Here is a 15,800-nt window from a genome sequence, read left to right on the forward strand (position 1 = left end):
TGACAGATTTACAAGCATTTTAGACAACATGACTCTGGTCATATAAAAGTTTAGTTTTATTATAGCACTTTATGCAAACATTCAGTACTTTTTGCCACTTCTATCATCTTTCAGCAAGGCAGTAAGTTACAAATAAGAAAATATAAACAAAAATTACACAATTATTAACAAAATCTACTTTGAATTATCCTATAAATTTTATAATGCAATTAACAACAGTATTTTATTCCATTCGATAATGTTTCTTTTGGTTCCTTTAATTATAAAACCTGAAGGCTCTGAAGTTGGTGGAATGATCTTCAGCTGCGGAAGGAAATGTTAAACAGATAATTCTACATAGCGTTTCCAGTGAAGTGCTCGCTTTTTAACTTTGATTAAATGCCATCTTTTAACACAAATAATAGAAAATATTTATATGGTCGTGTGGTCACAGTTCTCTAGCGCTTTGCTCCAGCCTGGACACTGACCATGGAAAAGTAGATGCCTTTCTGAGCCAGCAGCTGTTGATGTGTGCCATGCTCCTTGACCTTGCCGTTCTGAAACACCACTATCAGGTCTGCGTTCTGGATGGTGGACAGGCGGTGAGCAATCACGATGCAGGTGCGGCCTTCTCTGGCTTTGTCCAGGGCTTCTTGAACAACCTGATCAGTAACCACAGGCATTTACGCTGATTAAAAATCATTCTCTCCTTTCTTCCTTCATAATAAGGCTCACTATCTCCCAATAATAGGTCCTCCTTTAATAATGGTATCAGTGAAATGTAACAGAATTTACAAAGCCAGAAATCTGTCATATCAGAAGATAATCCTAGTCTGGATTAGTTCTGAGGCAGGAGTTATCTATTTTCAAAGTTATGACAATAAATGCAGTCTGTCTGATCATTTAAAACCATGTACAGGTGTGTCCATCCACACGACATCCTTCAAAGCCACCCTCCAGTCCAGCAATACAGCAAATTCAGGAAGACTGAGCACAGACTCAACTTCTGGCATTTTTTTTTTTTAAATATTTTTTTTAATGTTTTATTTATTTCTAGGAGAGAGAGAGAGACAGCGTGAACAGGGGAGGGTCAGAGAGAGAGGGAGTCACAGACTGAAACAGGCTCCAGGCTCCGAGCTGGCAGTCAGCACAGAGCCCGACGCGGGGCTCGAACCCACGAACCGCGAGATCATGACCTAAGCGAAAGTCGGACGCTTAACCGACTGAGCCACCCAGGCGCCCCAACTTCTGGCATTTTTGAGATAGGGTATATCTCAGAATTGACTTGTCTTTCAGATACCTGAATACTCAACTTTTTCCTAAACTGAAAATAATTAATAATATATATCTCCGGTATCGTCAGCTTTTTCACAGTATTAATAACCTTCTGCTTTTTTATATAGTCACTGAGAAGATGCCCCCAGTAGAAATAGGAAATTGGTCTCCTGAACATAGCTTCTAAGGGTCAATACAGAGATCCAGGGCTATTTTTTGGAGCCTAAGTGTGTAAGTGCTTTAAGACTGATTTCTCCTATTTCATCTTAGTTCTCTTGAATAACGGCCACAGAAAGTGTTTAAATTCCACTGACAACTGACATAACAATCAATGTACCTGGGCTGAATTTTGTTCTCTATCTACTATGGAAGACAGAAGCATAAATGTAAACCTTTTAAGGACAACCAATTTGAGTGTGAATGAATTAAATTCTTACCTTTTCACTTTCTGTGTCCAGAGCTGATGTAGCTTCATCCAAAAGCAAAATACGAGGCTGTCTTACAAGGGCACGAGCTATTGCAATTCGCTGCTTCTGGCCACCGGAGAGCTGGGTTCCTTTGTCTCCTACTCTGGTATTGTATTTCTGTGAACAGGGTTTTGTTATTATGAAACGTAGAACTGATAATTCTAAAAAATAGTGCGCTCAGAGAAAATAGGATTACTACCATAAATTCACACAAAAATTTAAGTTCAGAAGCTGAGAATGGGTTCACAGAGAGTTAAACAATAAAAACGGAGCTCTAAACAGCAGGTTTGAGTTCTCTTCTTGAAAATAGACATTTGGGTCCTAGAAATTATATTTTATTTAAACAAGTCAATATTTTCATCAGGAAGAATACTGTTACAATGTTATTCTCTTCCAGTCTTCTGGTTTCATTATATTTAGGACAAAGATTGGTTTTGATGAAGGAAATCTGAATTGTACAGGCCATGCAGAAATAAATGAAGCTCATCTTACTTACAACCAGCAGGTGGAGCTCTCTGCATTATTTTACAGTCAACGAGGGAAGAAACTCAGGATGCTGGCCTTTTGGTATCTGTTTTTATAAACTATCTCTTATGCTTCAATAATTTTAATGGATGGTAAGGAATTCCACTTTGATATCTAACTTTAATAGCTAAAATGCCCTCTTTAAAATTTTTTGATTTCAGAGTTCTCCCCAAGTTCTTCAGACACCGTTTTACCACAGTAAGTAACTGTCATTAACTATTTAATAGAATGATAGGAAGAAGAGTTAAAAGGATATGTAGGGGAGAGCAGGAACAAGAGGTGACAGAATGTGTAACCTAGAAGACAATATTATGGGCTCTGATCCTGCGCCCAGAGTTTGACTTAGAAATTTATGTTCTATACAGGATAGCCTATTTTTATTTGCTATTATCTGGTAACCCTAGTTCAATGGCACTCAGATTGAGATCTCCACATGCAGGTGGAGTTAGAGGACCCCAGGTGAGGCTCCAGCAGATGCTCTGGACTGGCTCCATCTCAGAGCTGCAGGTGTCTCAGAAGGCAGGAGTGACGGGGTGCCTGGGTGGTGCAGTTAAGTGTTCCACTCTTGATTTCAGCTCAGGTCATCTCACAGTTCACCAAGCTCCACATCAGGCTTTGTGCTGACAATGTGGAGCCTGCTTGGGATTCTCACGTTTTCTCTCTGCCCCTCCCCCACTCTCTCTCAAAAATAATTAAACATTAAAAAAAAGGCAGCAGGGGCACTGAAGTGTGTCCCATGTGAGTGTAGGGATTCCCAGGTTGCAATGAGATAATATCAATCCTGCTGAAGCAGGCAAAGGCAGGGCTGTAACCCTGAAGGGAGCTGGTAACCAGAGTAGCCTCCTGCAGTGTGACGTAAATCCTAGTAGGAATCACTCAGGTAAAGAAGTGGGTCCTTGGGCAGAAAAAAAAGGACTTAAGGAGTTCTGCCTTCTGTTTCTACATCTAGACATTGAGGAAAAGAATCATGACATCTATAGGTGTGTGCTCTGTGTGCAAAGATCAGGAGCCCAGAAAGGCTGGGTCCCTTTGGTAGACAAATAATGAATGCCAGAGNTGGACTGGCTCCATCTCAGAGCTGCAGGTGTCTCAGAAGGCAGGAGTGACGGGGTGCCTGGGTGGTGCAGTTAAGTGTTCCACTCTTGATTTCAGCTCAGGTCATCTCACAGTTCACCAAGCTCCACATCAGGCTTTGTGCTGACAATGTGGAGTCTGCTTGGGATTCTCACGTTTTCTCTCTGCCCCTCCCCCACTCTCTCTCAAAAATAATTAAACATTAAAAAAAAGGCAGCAGGGGCACTGAAGTGTGTGCCCTGAAGTGTGAGTGTAGGGATTCCCAGGTTGCAATGAGATAATATCAATCCTGCTGAAGCAGGCAAAGGCAGGGCTGTAACCCTGAAGGGAGCTGGTAACCAGAGTAGCCTCCTGCAGTGTGACGTAAATCCTAGTAGGAATCACTCAGGTAAAGAAGTGGGTCCTTGGGCAGAAAAAAAAGGACTTAAGGAGTTCTGCCTTCTGTTTCTACATCTAGACATTGAGGAAAAGAATCATGACATCTATAGGTGTGTGCTCTGTGTGCAAAGATCAGGAGCCCAGAAAGGCTGGGTCCCTTTGGTAGACAAATAATGAATGCCAGAGGACAAGGTATATTTAATAGGCTACTTAATATTTACTGTCTGTGTTTGTCTTTGTTAACTACTAGCCCAGTGGCTCTCAAACTGTAGCCTGGTATCTGGGATATTAAAACACACATTGTTAAACTATTACCTCCAAAGTTCCTGATCCAACAGTTCTAATATGATGGTCAATGCCCATAATTAGAGATCATTAGTAAAGGGGACTGAAGCTATATCTTTCAAGTTTTCTACCCTTGGAAAGGACTGATTATCCACAGCTGGGCGAGAAGGTTAAAAGGAGGGAAGAGCCACCTGGGTGGCTCAGTCGGCTGAGTGTCCAACTTCAGCTCAGGTCATGATCTGGCAGTTCGTCAATTCATGCTGACAGCTCAGAGCCTGGAGCCTGCTTTAGATAATACATCTCCCTCTCCCTCTGCCCCTCCCCTGTTCGTGCTCTATCTTTCTCTAAGAAAAAACATTAATTTTTTTTTCATTTTAAAAAATGAGGGAAGAGGGACAATTCCTCCTCCCCAGGGGTCTATGGTGTGGTGGCAGCAGTTGTCAGAAGAGCCTCAGGTAAAGGAGACCCTGGGAAAGAGTTAGGGCCAGCTGTTTTTGCCGTCCTTCTGCATAAGGAGATTTCCTTTCCACGGGTTTGAGGCTACTGAGCTTTATTTTTAGGGGTGCTTCCTTATAATAAAGAAATTAGTCATAATGGGAGGGGGTATAGATATATGGGGTCAAGGTGACTTCAAAACGCAGGACCTGGGGCACATGGGTGACTTGACCAGCTAAGTGTCTGACTCTTGGTTTTGGCTCAGGTTATTATCTTAGGGTTTGTGGGTTTGAGCTTCACATCGGGTTCTGTGCTGACAGCACAGAGTCTGCCTGGGATTCTGTCTCCTCCTCTCTCTGTCCAATGCTCCCCTGCTCTTTCTCAAAAAAAACAAAACAAAAAAAAAACAACAAGAAAAACCCAAACTTTAAAAAAAATGCAGGACCTAAGAAGCTTAAGAGAGGGCAAGAGATTCCTTTAATCTAACATCCCAGGAAGAATTTAGAGAGCATCCACAGGCAAGAGTCCAGAGAGCCCTAAAGAAGGGTTTCAACAATCAACCCTATAAGCAGAGCTTGGGAGCCATGAAAGGTGCAATGATGAAGATTACATGGTATGAAAGCCACTCCAAAGGCTGAGCTCTATTCAGAGAAAGCCTTCTTTCTGACATGGGCTCAGTTCTCCAGCCTGGCCCAACTCCACCGAGGCAGGTCTGCAGCACGGGGGAGAGCAGCAAGGAAGTAGAAGGAAGGTCAGGAGAGAAATGGGGGCAGAGCAGCTTGTGCCTGCTCCTGCGAGCCCTATGCTTAGGCCCAGAGGGAAAGGCCTTCCTCAGATATGCACTTTGTTTTTTTTTTAAATGTTTGTTTATTTCTGAGAGAGAGACAGAGCATGAGTAGGGGAGGGGCAGAGAGAGAGGGAGACACAGAATGTGAAGCAGGCTCCAGGCTCTGAGCTAGCTGTCAGCCCGATGCGGGGCTCGAACCCACAAACTGTGAGATCATGACCTGAGCTGAAGTTGGACGCTTAACCGACTGAGCCACCCAGGCGCCCCAGATATGCACTTTTCAGTCAGGCTTGCTCACAGGGAGAGCCAGTTGGGTGATCACACAAACATGATAGCAAATGGGGATAGGAAGTGTGGCTAGATGTTGTGTACAGGGGGTGTGTATTTTGGTTGCTCACTTCTCTTCACCTTTGGGAAACCAGGCCTTTAGAAATCCAACTGTGTATCAGGGAGGCTGCCACAGGCTCCTGGGCTACTAACGTGGAGAAAGACTTACATCAGGCAGTGTCTCGATGAAGGGGTGAATGTTGGCCTCCTTGGCCGCGTGCACAATCTCTTCCTGGGACACTACCCGGCTGTTGTCTCCGTAGGCAATGTTCTCAGCAATGCTGCAGTCGAACAGGATGGGCTCCTGGGACACAATGCCCATGTGTGCTCGGAGCCACTGGACATTCAGGTGCTTTATCGCTTTCCCATCAATTAGCTGAAAAGGAGAGTTCACAGATAACTTCAGGACCAGCACATTTTTAACTTAGCAGAATCAGTATTGTTACTTTATACATTAAAATTGCCAAGTACATGTGGTACTCTGTTGTTGAGTTTGGACTGTCAAAGTTAACTAAACAAGGTCATGACTGTATGCTCTGATGGTTTCCCATACATGCATGTGGTAGGCAGGATAACGCCTGCCCGCCTAGAGATCCATGTTCTAATCTACAAACCACTGAATGTTAGATCACATGGCAAAAGGGAATTAAGGTATAAGGTTGCTCATCAGCTGATCTCAAAATACGATGATCTGGGATTATCCAGGTGGGCCCGAAGTAATCATGAGAGTCTTCATGCAAGAGGGAGGAAGATAGTGTTAGTGATGCAGTGTGACAAACACTCAAGTCGTCATTGTTGGCTTTGAAGATCGAGGAAGGGGCCAGGAGCTAGAAAAAGTAAGAAAAGAGTCCCTTGGATCCTCCAGAAGGAACACAGTCCCAGGAACACATTGGTTTCAGCCTGGTGAAATCCATTCTAGACATCTGAATTTCAGAATTTGTAAGGTAATAAGTTTATATTGTTTTATACCACTGAATTTGCTGGCACCTTCATTCTTATGTATTAGTTTCTCCCAAGAAAAGTAGCTGAGATTAAACTGGAAATAAGTAACTACTGTGAGCACTCAATAGGTTTTCAGGTCAGGCTTCTAAGAATCAGGTTTTGGAAGAAGGGGACACAGTGATTAAATGGAACAGAAGTTCAGTGTGGGAAGGTGGGTACTATATCTATAAGTAGTTGTTGATCTTGGGGAAATGAATTAATTTCTCGAACAGTTTTGTTGTGGGTAAGACGAGTATTATGATAATAAGGCCTAAACTCATAAAACTGAGTATGTCTGGATCATGTCTGGAGCCCACTCAGCACTATGCAGGGCACTGAGTAAATGCTCAAAAATTGTCAGAGACCGGTAATTCTGTGCCGCTGTCATTGAAACTACAGTGGATGGAGAGAGGCCTGCAGGGGGATAAAAGGGTGGACAGACATCTGGAATGCTGAGCCAAAGGAGTAAGAAGGAGAAGCTACCTCTTCTCTAAGTGACCTGGCTCCCTGGGGAGTGCCCCTCACAGCCTTGCTCTGATGCATGTGTCGGCCCCAAAGATCTACTTTGCAAGAGAACTCTGGTATTTCGATGAGAGCTATTCATCCCCCCTGAAGAAGACATCAGTGACTCAGCTTCAAGCTTTTCTCAGAGTGGTGGTGACTATATCCTGAGCCGTATATACTCTTTGGTTCTATGTGCCTGGCTGGGTACACCTGGGCGACAGCTGGCCAGGGGCAGGGTCCAATCTTTGCTGCAGGAACACGCCTTCTGTTTGTGAAGCTGGCAAGCGCAGGGATAGAAAACAAAGCCAGGACCTTGTTAGTACCAAGCCCAGTTGCCATGGAGACTATTCCAGCATCTGTGTTCCAGGATTTCTTATGGTGTTAAGTGAAGGTGGGAAGTAGAAGGTGGAGAGAGGCAATAAAAGCCACACAAGGATGTGATGAAACACCAGGTCTTGTTAGATGGAACACAGTACTTGAGAAATGGAAATTTCAGGAAAGAAGGAGTGGTTTAATTTTTTTTTCAAGCTTATGCTGCTGAGAGGAAAACAGACATTGCCTAACTAATATAATTAGACAAATCTGAATGATCCCATCACATTTTAATGAGTTTCCCTGTCACCCTGCATTCAGTAACACTCTTGGCTCTCTTCACCACCCCCCCCCACCATGATACACTGGAATTGGAAACTACTTAAAACCTGTGTTAGCTGAAACATTCTTTCTGTAGAGAAAACATGTTTAGAAATCCAAATATAAAAGAGATCAATGCAGAAGTTCTTTGGCTGAGGCATGGATGAAGGTCTGAGGGAAGACCAAGGAATTTTGGGGAATCAGTGAACACTGTTCAAAAGATACTGGCCTAAATAAAAACAAGGAAAGTAAACACATTGGTAATAACAAGATTAATCCAGATTAAAATGACCAGCTATCTGTATTCCAGGTTGTTAAATGTACTGCTGCTTTCATTGACACAATCAAATATGTGTTATTCTGCTATATGTATTTACTATGAAATCACAATTACAGATAAAGTATTGAGCACTGGCTATATTATAGGTCCTGTGATAATCTTATCTCATGCATTCTCTTGTTTAAACTTTACGACATCCTTTTGTGAGGTAGGTGTGGTTTTAGTCTCCATTTTATAGATTAAAAAAAAAAAAGAGTGAAATGACATGCAAGAGGTCCCACACTAACCAGAGGAGCTAGGATTGAATGTATACACTATAGGCTGGGTTTTGGTAACACAAGTGTCTTGTAATTGAAAGATACCTTCTGTCCTCCCTCAAAGAGGAATGTCCCATGTTAGCTCTGGCACCTACCACCTAATAAACCGGACTAAGACAACAGGCTTCTGACAATGGTGCATGGCATGGATTGGAGAGAGGAGAAGGGAAAGGTTGGGGAAGACTCAGACCACAGCCCATTTTACAGTGAGGCTAATGAAGTTTAGCTTCAAAGGTCCTGACCTGTAGGTAACTGCTGGGAGCTGAACCATGTTCTGGGACGGGGTGAGGTGGGGCGATGGCAGAAGGCCAGGCTGCAGTCAGGAACCTTCCAGGTGAGTATTTATGATAACCTCTCTAAAGAGAAAAGGGACCTGAATCTTTAAGGTTTTGATATTTTGTTATTTGTTTTATTAGAAGTAAATATTCACTTTGTACCTAATTTTGTATTCATAACTTTGTATTATTCTTTTATGGAGACTCCCTAGAAACGTATAACCTTCAAGCTCCACAAAACTTGGAACCTCCCCTCTCTACAATGTGATGGCTTCATTTTTCAAGACACCCCAAAATTTAATCTACACCATTCAAATTTATCAGTTCAGTGGCTCTCAAACAATGGATGGCACCAAAATCACCTGGGAAAATTGTAAAAATTAAAGGACCAGACCCTGACCTAATGGAATGAACCAGGGTGGCTATGTTCTTTAGTAGTTCTGTAAACCATTCTGATGGATGGAGAACCACAGCTCAGGTCACTGTTTCTCAAAGTATAATTCAAGGCCAACTGATGGTCACAAAGATTTCCTGACCTCAGGGTCACATCCTTTCTTCAGTTCTTATGATCAGTCATGCTCAGATCCATACTCATTTTTACATGGCAACATGAGCTAATTGCTCTTAACTTACTGAGTTATTAAGGGTTACTAATTAATGTAACATTAATAAAACTTGGCACATTTTATTAGTGTTTCTTGAGGACACTTCCGCTAAGAAGTTTGGCTGTTATGCACCACTTGGCAGTACTTCAAAGCTCTAGCACGAATGTACAGGAGCAGATAATACTGTTCCTTAAATAGATAAAGACACTTTGTTTTCCTTGTATTATCAGTGTTGGCTTGAGATGGTTATTGTCCAAGGCACTGACCATTCATTTCTATATTCCTCTGTGTCTACCTTTCCAGATATGAAGGGACCAAGAGGCTAAAAACTATTTCTCAGACTCCCTTTTGGCTCTGGAAGTAATGGAGGTTTTGGCAGTGAGATGCACTGTGCAAAATCTGTAAGGCGTAGGCTAATTCTCTTTAGGAGCAGCAGTAAACTAACGCATGTGACTATGAGTATAGTAGGGAGGCCATGATATTTTTTTTATTCTTCCTAAATGGGTTATAGTTTGAAAGTTTAAGAATGAGATCTTTCATTAAATCTGCTATTTCAGCCCAAATAGTCTATATGGATATATGGTCATTGGGAGCAAATCACTGTAGCCCACATTACCTCTTACATCAAATGACATCTTAACGACTCACCCTTTCAACCCCATGCAATGGCTCTACTTATCTCTTAAGAACCAGCTCTAGGGCTATCTTTTATATAATTCATCAAAGTATAGGCCTCATCTCTTCAGTGAAAGTCTTGGAGTACAGGCATTATCACCTATTATTTATTAGAGCTCAGCATTTAATGCATTGCTTACTCAACAACTATTAAAGACCATAATCTGTCCTGAGAGCTAACATTTCCTCCTGTAATTGCTTCATTACTCTCTTCTTTTAGAGTCATTTGTTCAAAGTTCAACCACAAAACTGAAGCATAAAATCAGCATTCACAGAAAATATAAAACAAGAACGTAAAAACAGGGGACAACGCTTACGCAGCTGTTAAAAAACAGACTGAGCAGAATACAATAAAAATATTTATGACTATAGGTTGAAAGTTTTTTTTTGTTTGTTTGTTTTTTTTAAGGTTTTTTTTATTTATTTAGAGAGAGAGAGAGAGAGACAGCGTGAGCAGGGGAGGGTCAGAGAGAGAGGGAGTCACAGACTGAAACAGGCTCCAGGCTCTGAGCTGGCAGTCAGCACAGAGCCCGACGCGGGGCTCGAACCCACGAACCGCGAGAACATGACCTAAGCGAAAGTCGGACGCTTAACCGACTAAGCCACCCAGGCGCCCCTATAGGTTGAAAGTTTTATTTCCATGTCAGTCATTAATGCAAGTGGGGCCCATGTGGAGCTGAGGCATCAATGTGACTATACGTAACAGTGTCCATTCTTGTTTGGTCAGTGCCTATGCCATTCCAGTTGTTAAATATTTTTAATATCACCTCTGAGTATGACCAGTAACTAAATAAAACTTCTTGCTATAAATTCTATTCCTTCCTAATTTGATTCTTTTCCTGTTCTCCACTGTAGTCACAGTGCTCCCTTCGTGACTCCCATGTCATCCACAGTACCTAAGAGAGTTCCTAACAGGCACTGAGTAAATGTTTATTAAATGTTGAATGAACAAACCTGACCCTTCATTTATTCTTTTAGTTCAGGGAATAAAAAGGAATCCCTCTATATTTCTTTATCTGCTTCCCAAATTTGTTGATTTCACTTTTTAGAAGCTATTTCAATATCCTCTCTCAATGGTTTTATCTCATCCTCAGCCATAAAAATGCTCAAGATTTCCTCCTTGAACCTTTTCCTGGGACTCTGCTTCCCCACTCACGCTGCTGCTTTTACTGCCCTTTCTCTCACCTTTGATCTTCTAGATGATCTGCACTCAGTCTCCACTTCTCCTTCCAGCCATCCCTCAGCCATGCTAGACTGGTTCCCCACCAACACTTCACTAAGAATAATTTAAAATGTCTTAAGTAGCCCATTAAATTGTCAAATCCTATCATGTCATTTCAGTCTTCATCTTACTCTACCTTTCCACAGCACCTGTCATTGCTAACTATCTTCTCCTTCTCGAAACATTCCTCATCCCGGGCACTTGCCTTACTTGTCTCTCCTAGCACCCCTCCCTCTCCTCTATCTTTCTGCTACTTAAATTTTTGTTGGATCCTCTCAATAAAACAGAAATGTAACCAAAGGAAGAGAAGGGAGATGGGCGATAAAAAGGCTGCTCACAAAGGAGGGCAGAGGGGCAGTTTGAGAGAGAGGCCAGAGAGGTTGGCTGGGGCAGCAGACACAGCTTGGAGATTCGTATCTAGGATGTCAGACTTTAAGTGAGACTGTTGTTTAAAGGTTGGAAAAACTGCGGCTTATAGTAAAAAATTAAACACATCCAGGCATTCCAGTGATGAAACACTTAAAACAAGGTGAATAAGAAAGCGTGCTCACCACTGTGCCACTCAAGGGGTCGTAGAACCGCTCCAGAAGCTGGACCACCGTGCTCTTCCCGCAGCCGCTGCTGCCCACCAGGGCCAGCGTCTGGCCCTTCTTCACCTCCAGGCTCAGCCTCTGAAGCACTGGGATGTCTGGTCGAGTGGGATAGTTGAACACGACTTCATTAAATGTCACATTTCCTTCTAACGTATTCTAAAATCAGAACAGTAACAAAAGAGATGATTACTGCGACCCTGAACATGCATTGTGCGATGAACCCCCTCTATCACCAGGTGTCAGAAGACGATGAACTTGTATTATAATTAGGCTGTATTTGTAACTGCTAGAATGTAGTAAAAGTAAGATCTAAGAGAGTCAGTGTTTTTATAGCCTGTACTGTTAATACAATGCAAATGTGATAACTCAAATCTGTTTTCTAAGAATAAACTACATAAAATAAAACCCAATTAACAGGATTTGCTTATAAATTGGGTAGTATTTCCATCTCTCTGTAGCCTTGTTATACAAAAATGCTGGATGTTAACAGACATTATTAGCATTTATTAAAATGACCTCATGATCTAGAAAGTTTTATTTTATTACCTGTAAATAAAAAAAAGACACATTTTATTAAATTTCCTCTTAGAATACTTTCACTCATCAGTTAGGAATCAAAACATATCATCAAAACTTCAAACTCACGGGCGTCAGGCCTTCTGTGCTATAGCTGTCGATCATAGGGATTTTTTCAATGATCATGATGACGTGGGCAGCTGATATTTTGGCTTTGGCATAGTCCGGAGCAAATGAACTGACCTGCCCCACTGCCATGGCACCGAAGACAATAGCTGAGAATACCCTGCAAACACAAAGACAAAATCTAGCGGAGTTGTGGCTATAATGCTAGATAGCTGATGGTTCTACAAGAGAGAACACTGCCTCAAAGAATGTTAAAACACAAGTTAAAAATATAAAACAGTCAACACTTCTAGTAAGTTCTCATCAGTGTAATAGATTGTAAAAGGGCCCCTCCTTTTTCATCTGTCTCTGTGTCCTCACCTTCTTGTAATGGGACTTTGCAGCTCCTCCGTTTAACAAGTGGAATTTGTTTTTCTACCCTTTGAATCTGGGTTAGCCTGTGACTGGCTTTGGCCAACAGGATGTGGTGGAAGTGACTGTTGCCAATTCTAAGCCTATGATTCAGAGGGCCTTGTGTGCTTCTCTCTCTCTCTCTCTCTCTGACACCACCACAAGTGCAGCTAGCCTCTGGAGGACAAGGCACTGATGACAGAAAGCTGTGGGGACCACAGCCAGCCAGTTCGTCGTGCTCCACACACACAAGTAAGCCTACGTGCAATCTGTTATGTCCATCCCAGATCAGCAGAACTGCCCAGCTGACCCACAGACTTGTGGGCAAATATGACTGTTTATGATTGTGTGACACTGGGGGTGAGTGGTGGGTTGTTATGTAGCATGATTGTGGTATACAGGCGTCTGCAACAACGTGGATGGACCTAGCAGGCATTGTGCTAAGTCGAATAAGTCAGATTTTGAAAAAGAAAAATCCCATATGATTTCACTCAAGTGGAATCTAAAAACACAGATGAATAAACAAGGAAACAAAAGTAGAATCTGACCTGTAAAGCAGAGAACAAACTGATGGTGGCCAGAGGGGAATGGGTGAGCAAAATGGGTGAAGGGGAGCGGGAGACACAGGCTTCTAGTTATGGAATGAATATGTCACAAGAATAAAAGGTGCAGCAGAGAAAATCCAGCCAGTGATATAATAATAACCTTGGATGGTAAAAGATACTAGTTGAACTTGCAGTGAGCACAGCTTAACATATAGAGAAGTGGAATCACACTATGTTGTGCACCTGAAACTAATGTGACACTGTGTGTCAACTATTAAAATAAATAACAGATCCAGGCATTGGTGCTGAAATTACATCAGATGCTTAGAAAATGTGTGAGCTGTATAGAAAAGAGTTCCTTAGAGAGACAGGTAGCATGCTGCTCTCAGGATGCACTCATATTCTTAACCTATGACATAAAAATCATAGCAGCTTAAAGCTAGGAAAGACTCCACAGGATATCAAGTCCAGTGCTCAATGTTTGTTCCATGGGCACTTCCCCTAAGTTAGCCTCCATTCTTTGTTTTAGGAAGTAGCAAGTTTGATTAAGTTTGTTGTTCAGAAGCTCTTTTTCAAATGAAGAAAAATGTATATCCTTTTGCATTACAGCCCTTACTGGAATATTTTTTAAAAGGCCCTGTGTTTCTTTGATGACTCCTGTCTTTTTCAACACTCGAGCTGTCCCACTGGGCACATTTCTCAACAATGCCTTTTTATTTATTTTTATTTATTTTTAAATTTTTTTTAGTATTTTATTTATTTCTGAGAGAGAGAGAGACAGTGTGAGCAGGGGAGGGTCAGAGAGAGAGGGAGACAGAGAATCTGAAACAGGCTCCAGGCTCCGAGCTAGCTGTCAGCACAGAGCCCAACGTGGGGCTCGAACCCACGAACTGTGAGATCATGACCTGAGCTGAAGTCAGACACTTAACCAACTGAGCCACCCAGGAGCCCCTGCCTTTTTATTTTTTTTTTTCTTTCCAAGTTTGTATTTAAATTCCAGGTAGTTAACATACACTATACTATTAGTTTAGGTTTAGAATTCAGTGATTCATCACTTACATATAACACCCAATGCTCCTCAGAAGTGCCCTCCTTAGTACCCATCACCTATTTTGTCCATTCTCCCACCCATATCCCTGCTGGTCACCATCAGTGTGTCTGCTACAGTTAAGAGTCTATTTCTTGGTTTTCCTCTCTTTATTTCTTCCCCTATGTTCATCTGTTTTGTTTCTTAAATTCCACATGAGTGAAATCATATGGCATTTATCTTTCTCTGGCTTCTGTCACTTAGCATGATACTCTCTAGCTCCATCCACATCATAGCAAATGGAAAGATTTCATTCTTTTTGATGGCTCAGTAATATTTCATTGTGTATATATAGTACCTCTCTTTATCCAATAATCAGTCAAAGGACACTTGGACTGTTTCCACAATTTGGGATATCAATTCCGCAATTTGGAATTGGAATATCAACATGCCTTTTGAAACAGTGGGCCTGGAACTAACATACTACTTGGGAACCCTCCTGGAAGAATACTGTGAGCCTGTCGCATCATCTCCTCTTGACTCTAAATAAATCATACAAATGGTTGGTCAATCTCAGGCTTGTCATCATTTACCCCTGGGAGATCTTTTAAAAAATGGACTACCTTTCAGACAAGCCTCCCCTTTCCTCTACTTGGAAGATTGATTTTCCCAATCTAAATGCTCAACCATCAGCAACTTTTATCAATTCAATGCCTTACCTTGAAGTAAAGCAATATATCAAATAGTTATCTAATCGAAGACCCAATGCCAATGATGCATGCTTTTGCTCTTTTGGTCCAAGTCATAAAAAGCTCTTGTAGATCATTTGTCAGAAAGAGATACTAAGTGGAAAATTTAAATCTTCTGTTGGGGTCGTCCTGAGCAAACTATGATGCACACACATGCCAATGTTTCAACAGGCTGGAAATATTACACTAACACCTACATTAGCTAAGCTGAGGTGATTCTGGTTTAAATGTAAAACTGTATTACCACTGTTTATGGTAGGCTATCAAAGGGCAGAATCTCACCCATCACCAAATCTACACACTCAGAAAGATTCTATCTACTTTTCACTACCCAACTGCATATTTGAATACTTGGGGGTGCAATTAAGTTCAGGCCTGTCTTCTCCTGACTGAGGTACAATTTTCTGCATTCACAACAATCAGGCAGAAATCCCAATCTAGCCTTTCCCTTGTCTTTTCTGAATTTCTTTATCTCTTATATTCTAACTGTTCTTCTTTTATCAAGGAAAGAATATTTATGCTGGAATCTCCCAGGGCTTGCAGAATTCAGTGTTCTACACCTGCTCTTTACTTGCCCCTCCTGGAAACCCCTCAGTGAATCACTACCCCATTGAGCCACAGATTCAGAAAGGTCAAAGGTATGAGTCAGCACTGGGGAGGGGAAGTCACTGATTCCCTAAATGAAACAGGGTCCTTCAGAGATCATACAAAGAGACTCAAGAGGCAAATGCCACCTTCTGAATCACCATAATCTCTTCACAAAGCTTCACAGTAAGGTTTTCTACTTAGATATGAAGGATGTTCATCTCTGTTTTATTTCTAGGGTTCAA

At 41.9% G+C, this 15,800-nt stretch overlaps 1 protein-coding gene across 1 annotated transcript in view; it reads right to left on the reverse strand.

Annotated features, from left to right (window-relative positions):
- Positions 1-208: 208 nt before the first annotated feature.
- The window catches only part of ABCB1 (ATP binding cassette subfamily B member 1), an 81,432-nt gene continuing 65,840 nt past the window's right edge, over positions 209-15,800 (reverse strand). The window contains exons 20-24 of the mRNA XM_077766838.1: positions 12,263-12,419; positions 11,576-11,773; positions 5,702-5,908; positions 1,692-1,838; positions 209-641 (exon numbers count right to left, since the gene is read on the reverse strand). Coding sequence (XP_077622964.1) covers positions 438-641; positions 1,692-1,838; positions 5,702-5,908; positions 11,576-11,773; positions 12,263-12,419 — 913 coding nt within the window. The 3' untranslated portion in view covers positions 209-437. The remainder of the gene's footprint in view (positions 642-1,691; positions 1,839-5,701; positions 5,909-11,575; positions 11,774-12,262; positions 12,420-15,800) is intronic.

The sequence above is a fragment of the Crocuta crocuta genome, unplaced genomic scaffold (assembly GCF_008692635.1).
Source record: "Crocuta crocuta isolate KB4526 unplaced genomic scaffold, BGI_CrCroc_1.0 scaffold165, whole genome shotgun sequence".
Lineage (NCBI taxonomy): Eukaryota > Metazoa > Chordata > Mammalia > Carnivora > Hyaenidae > Crocuta > Crocuta crocuta.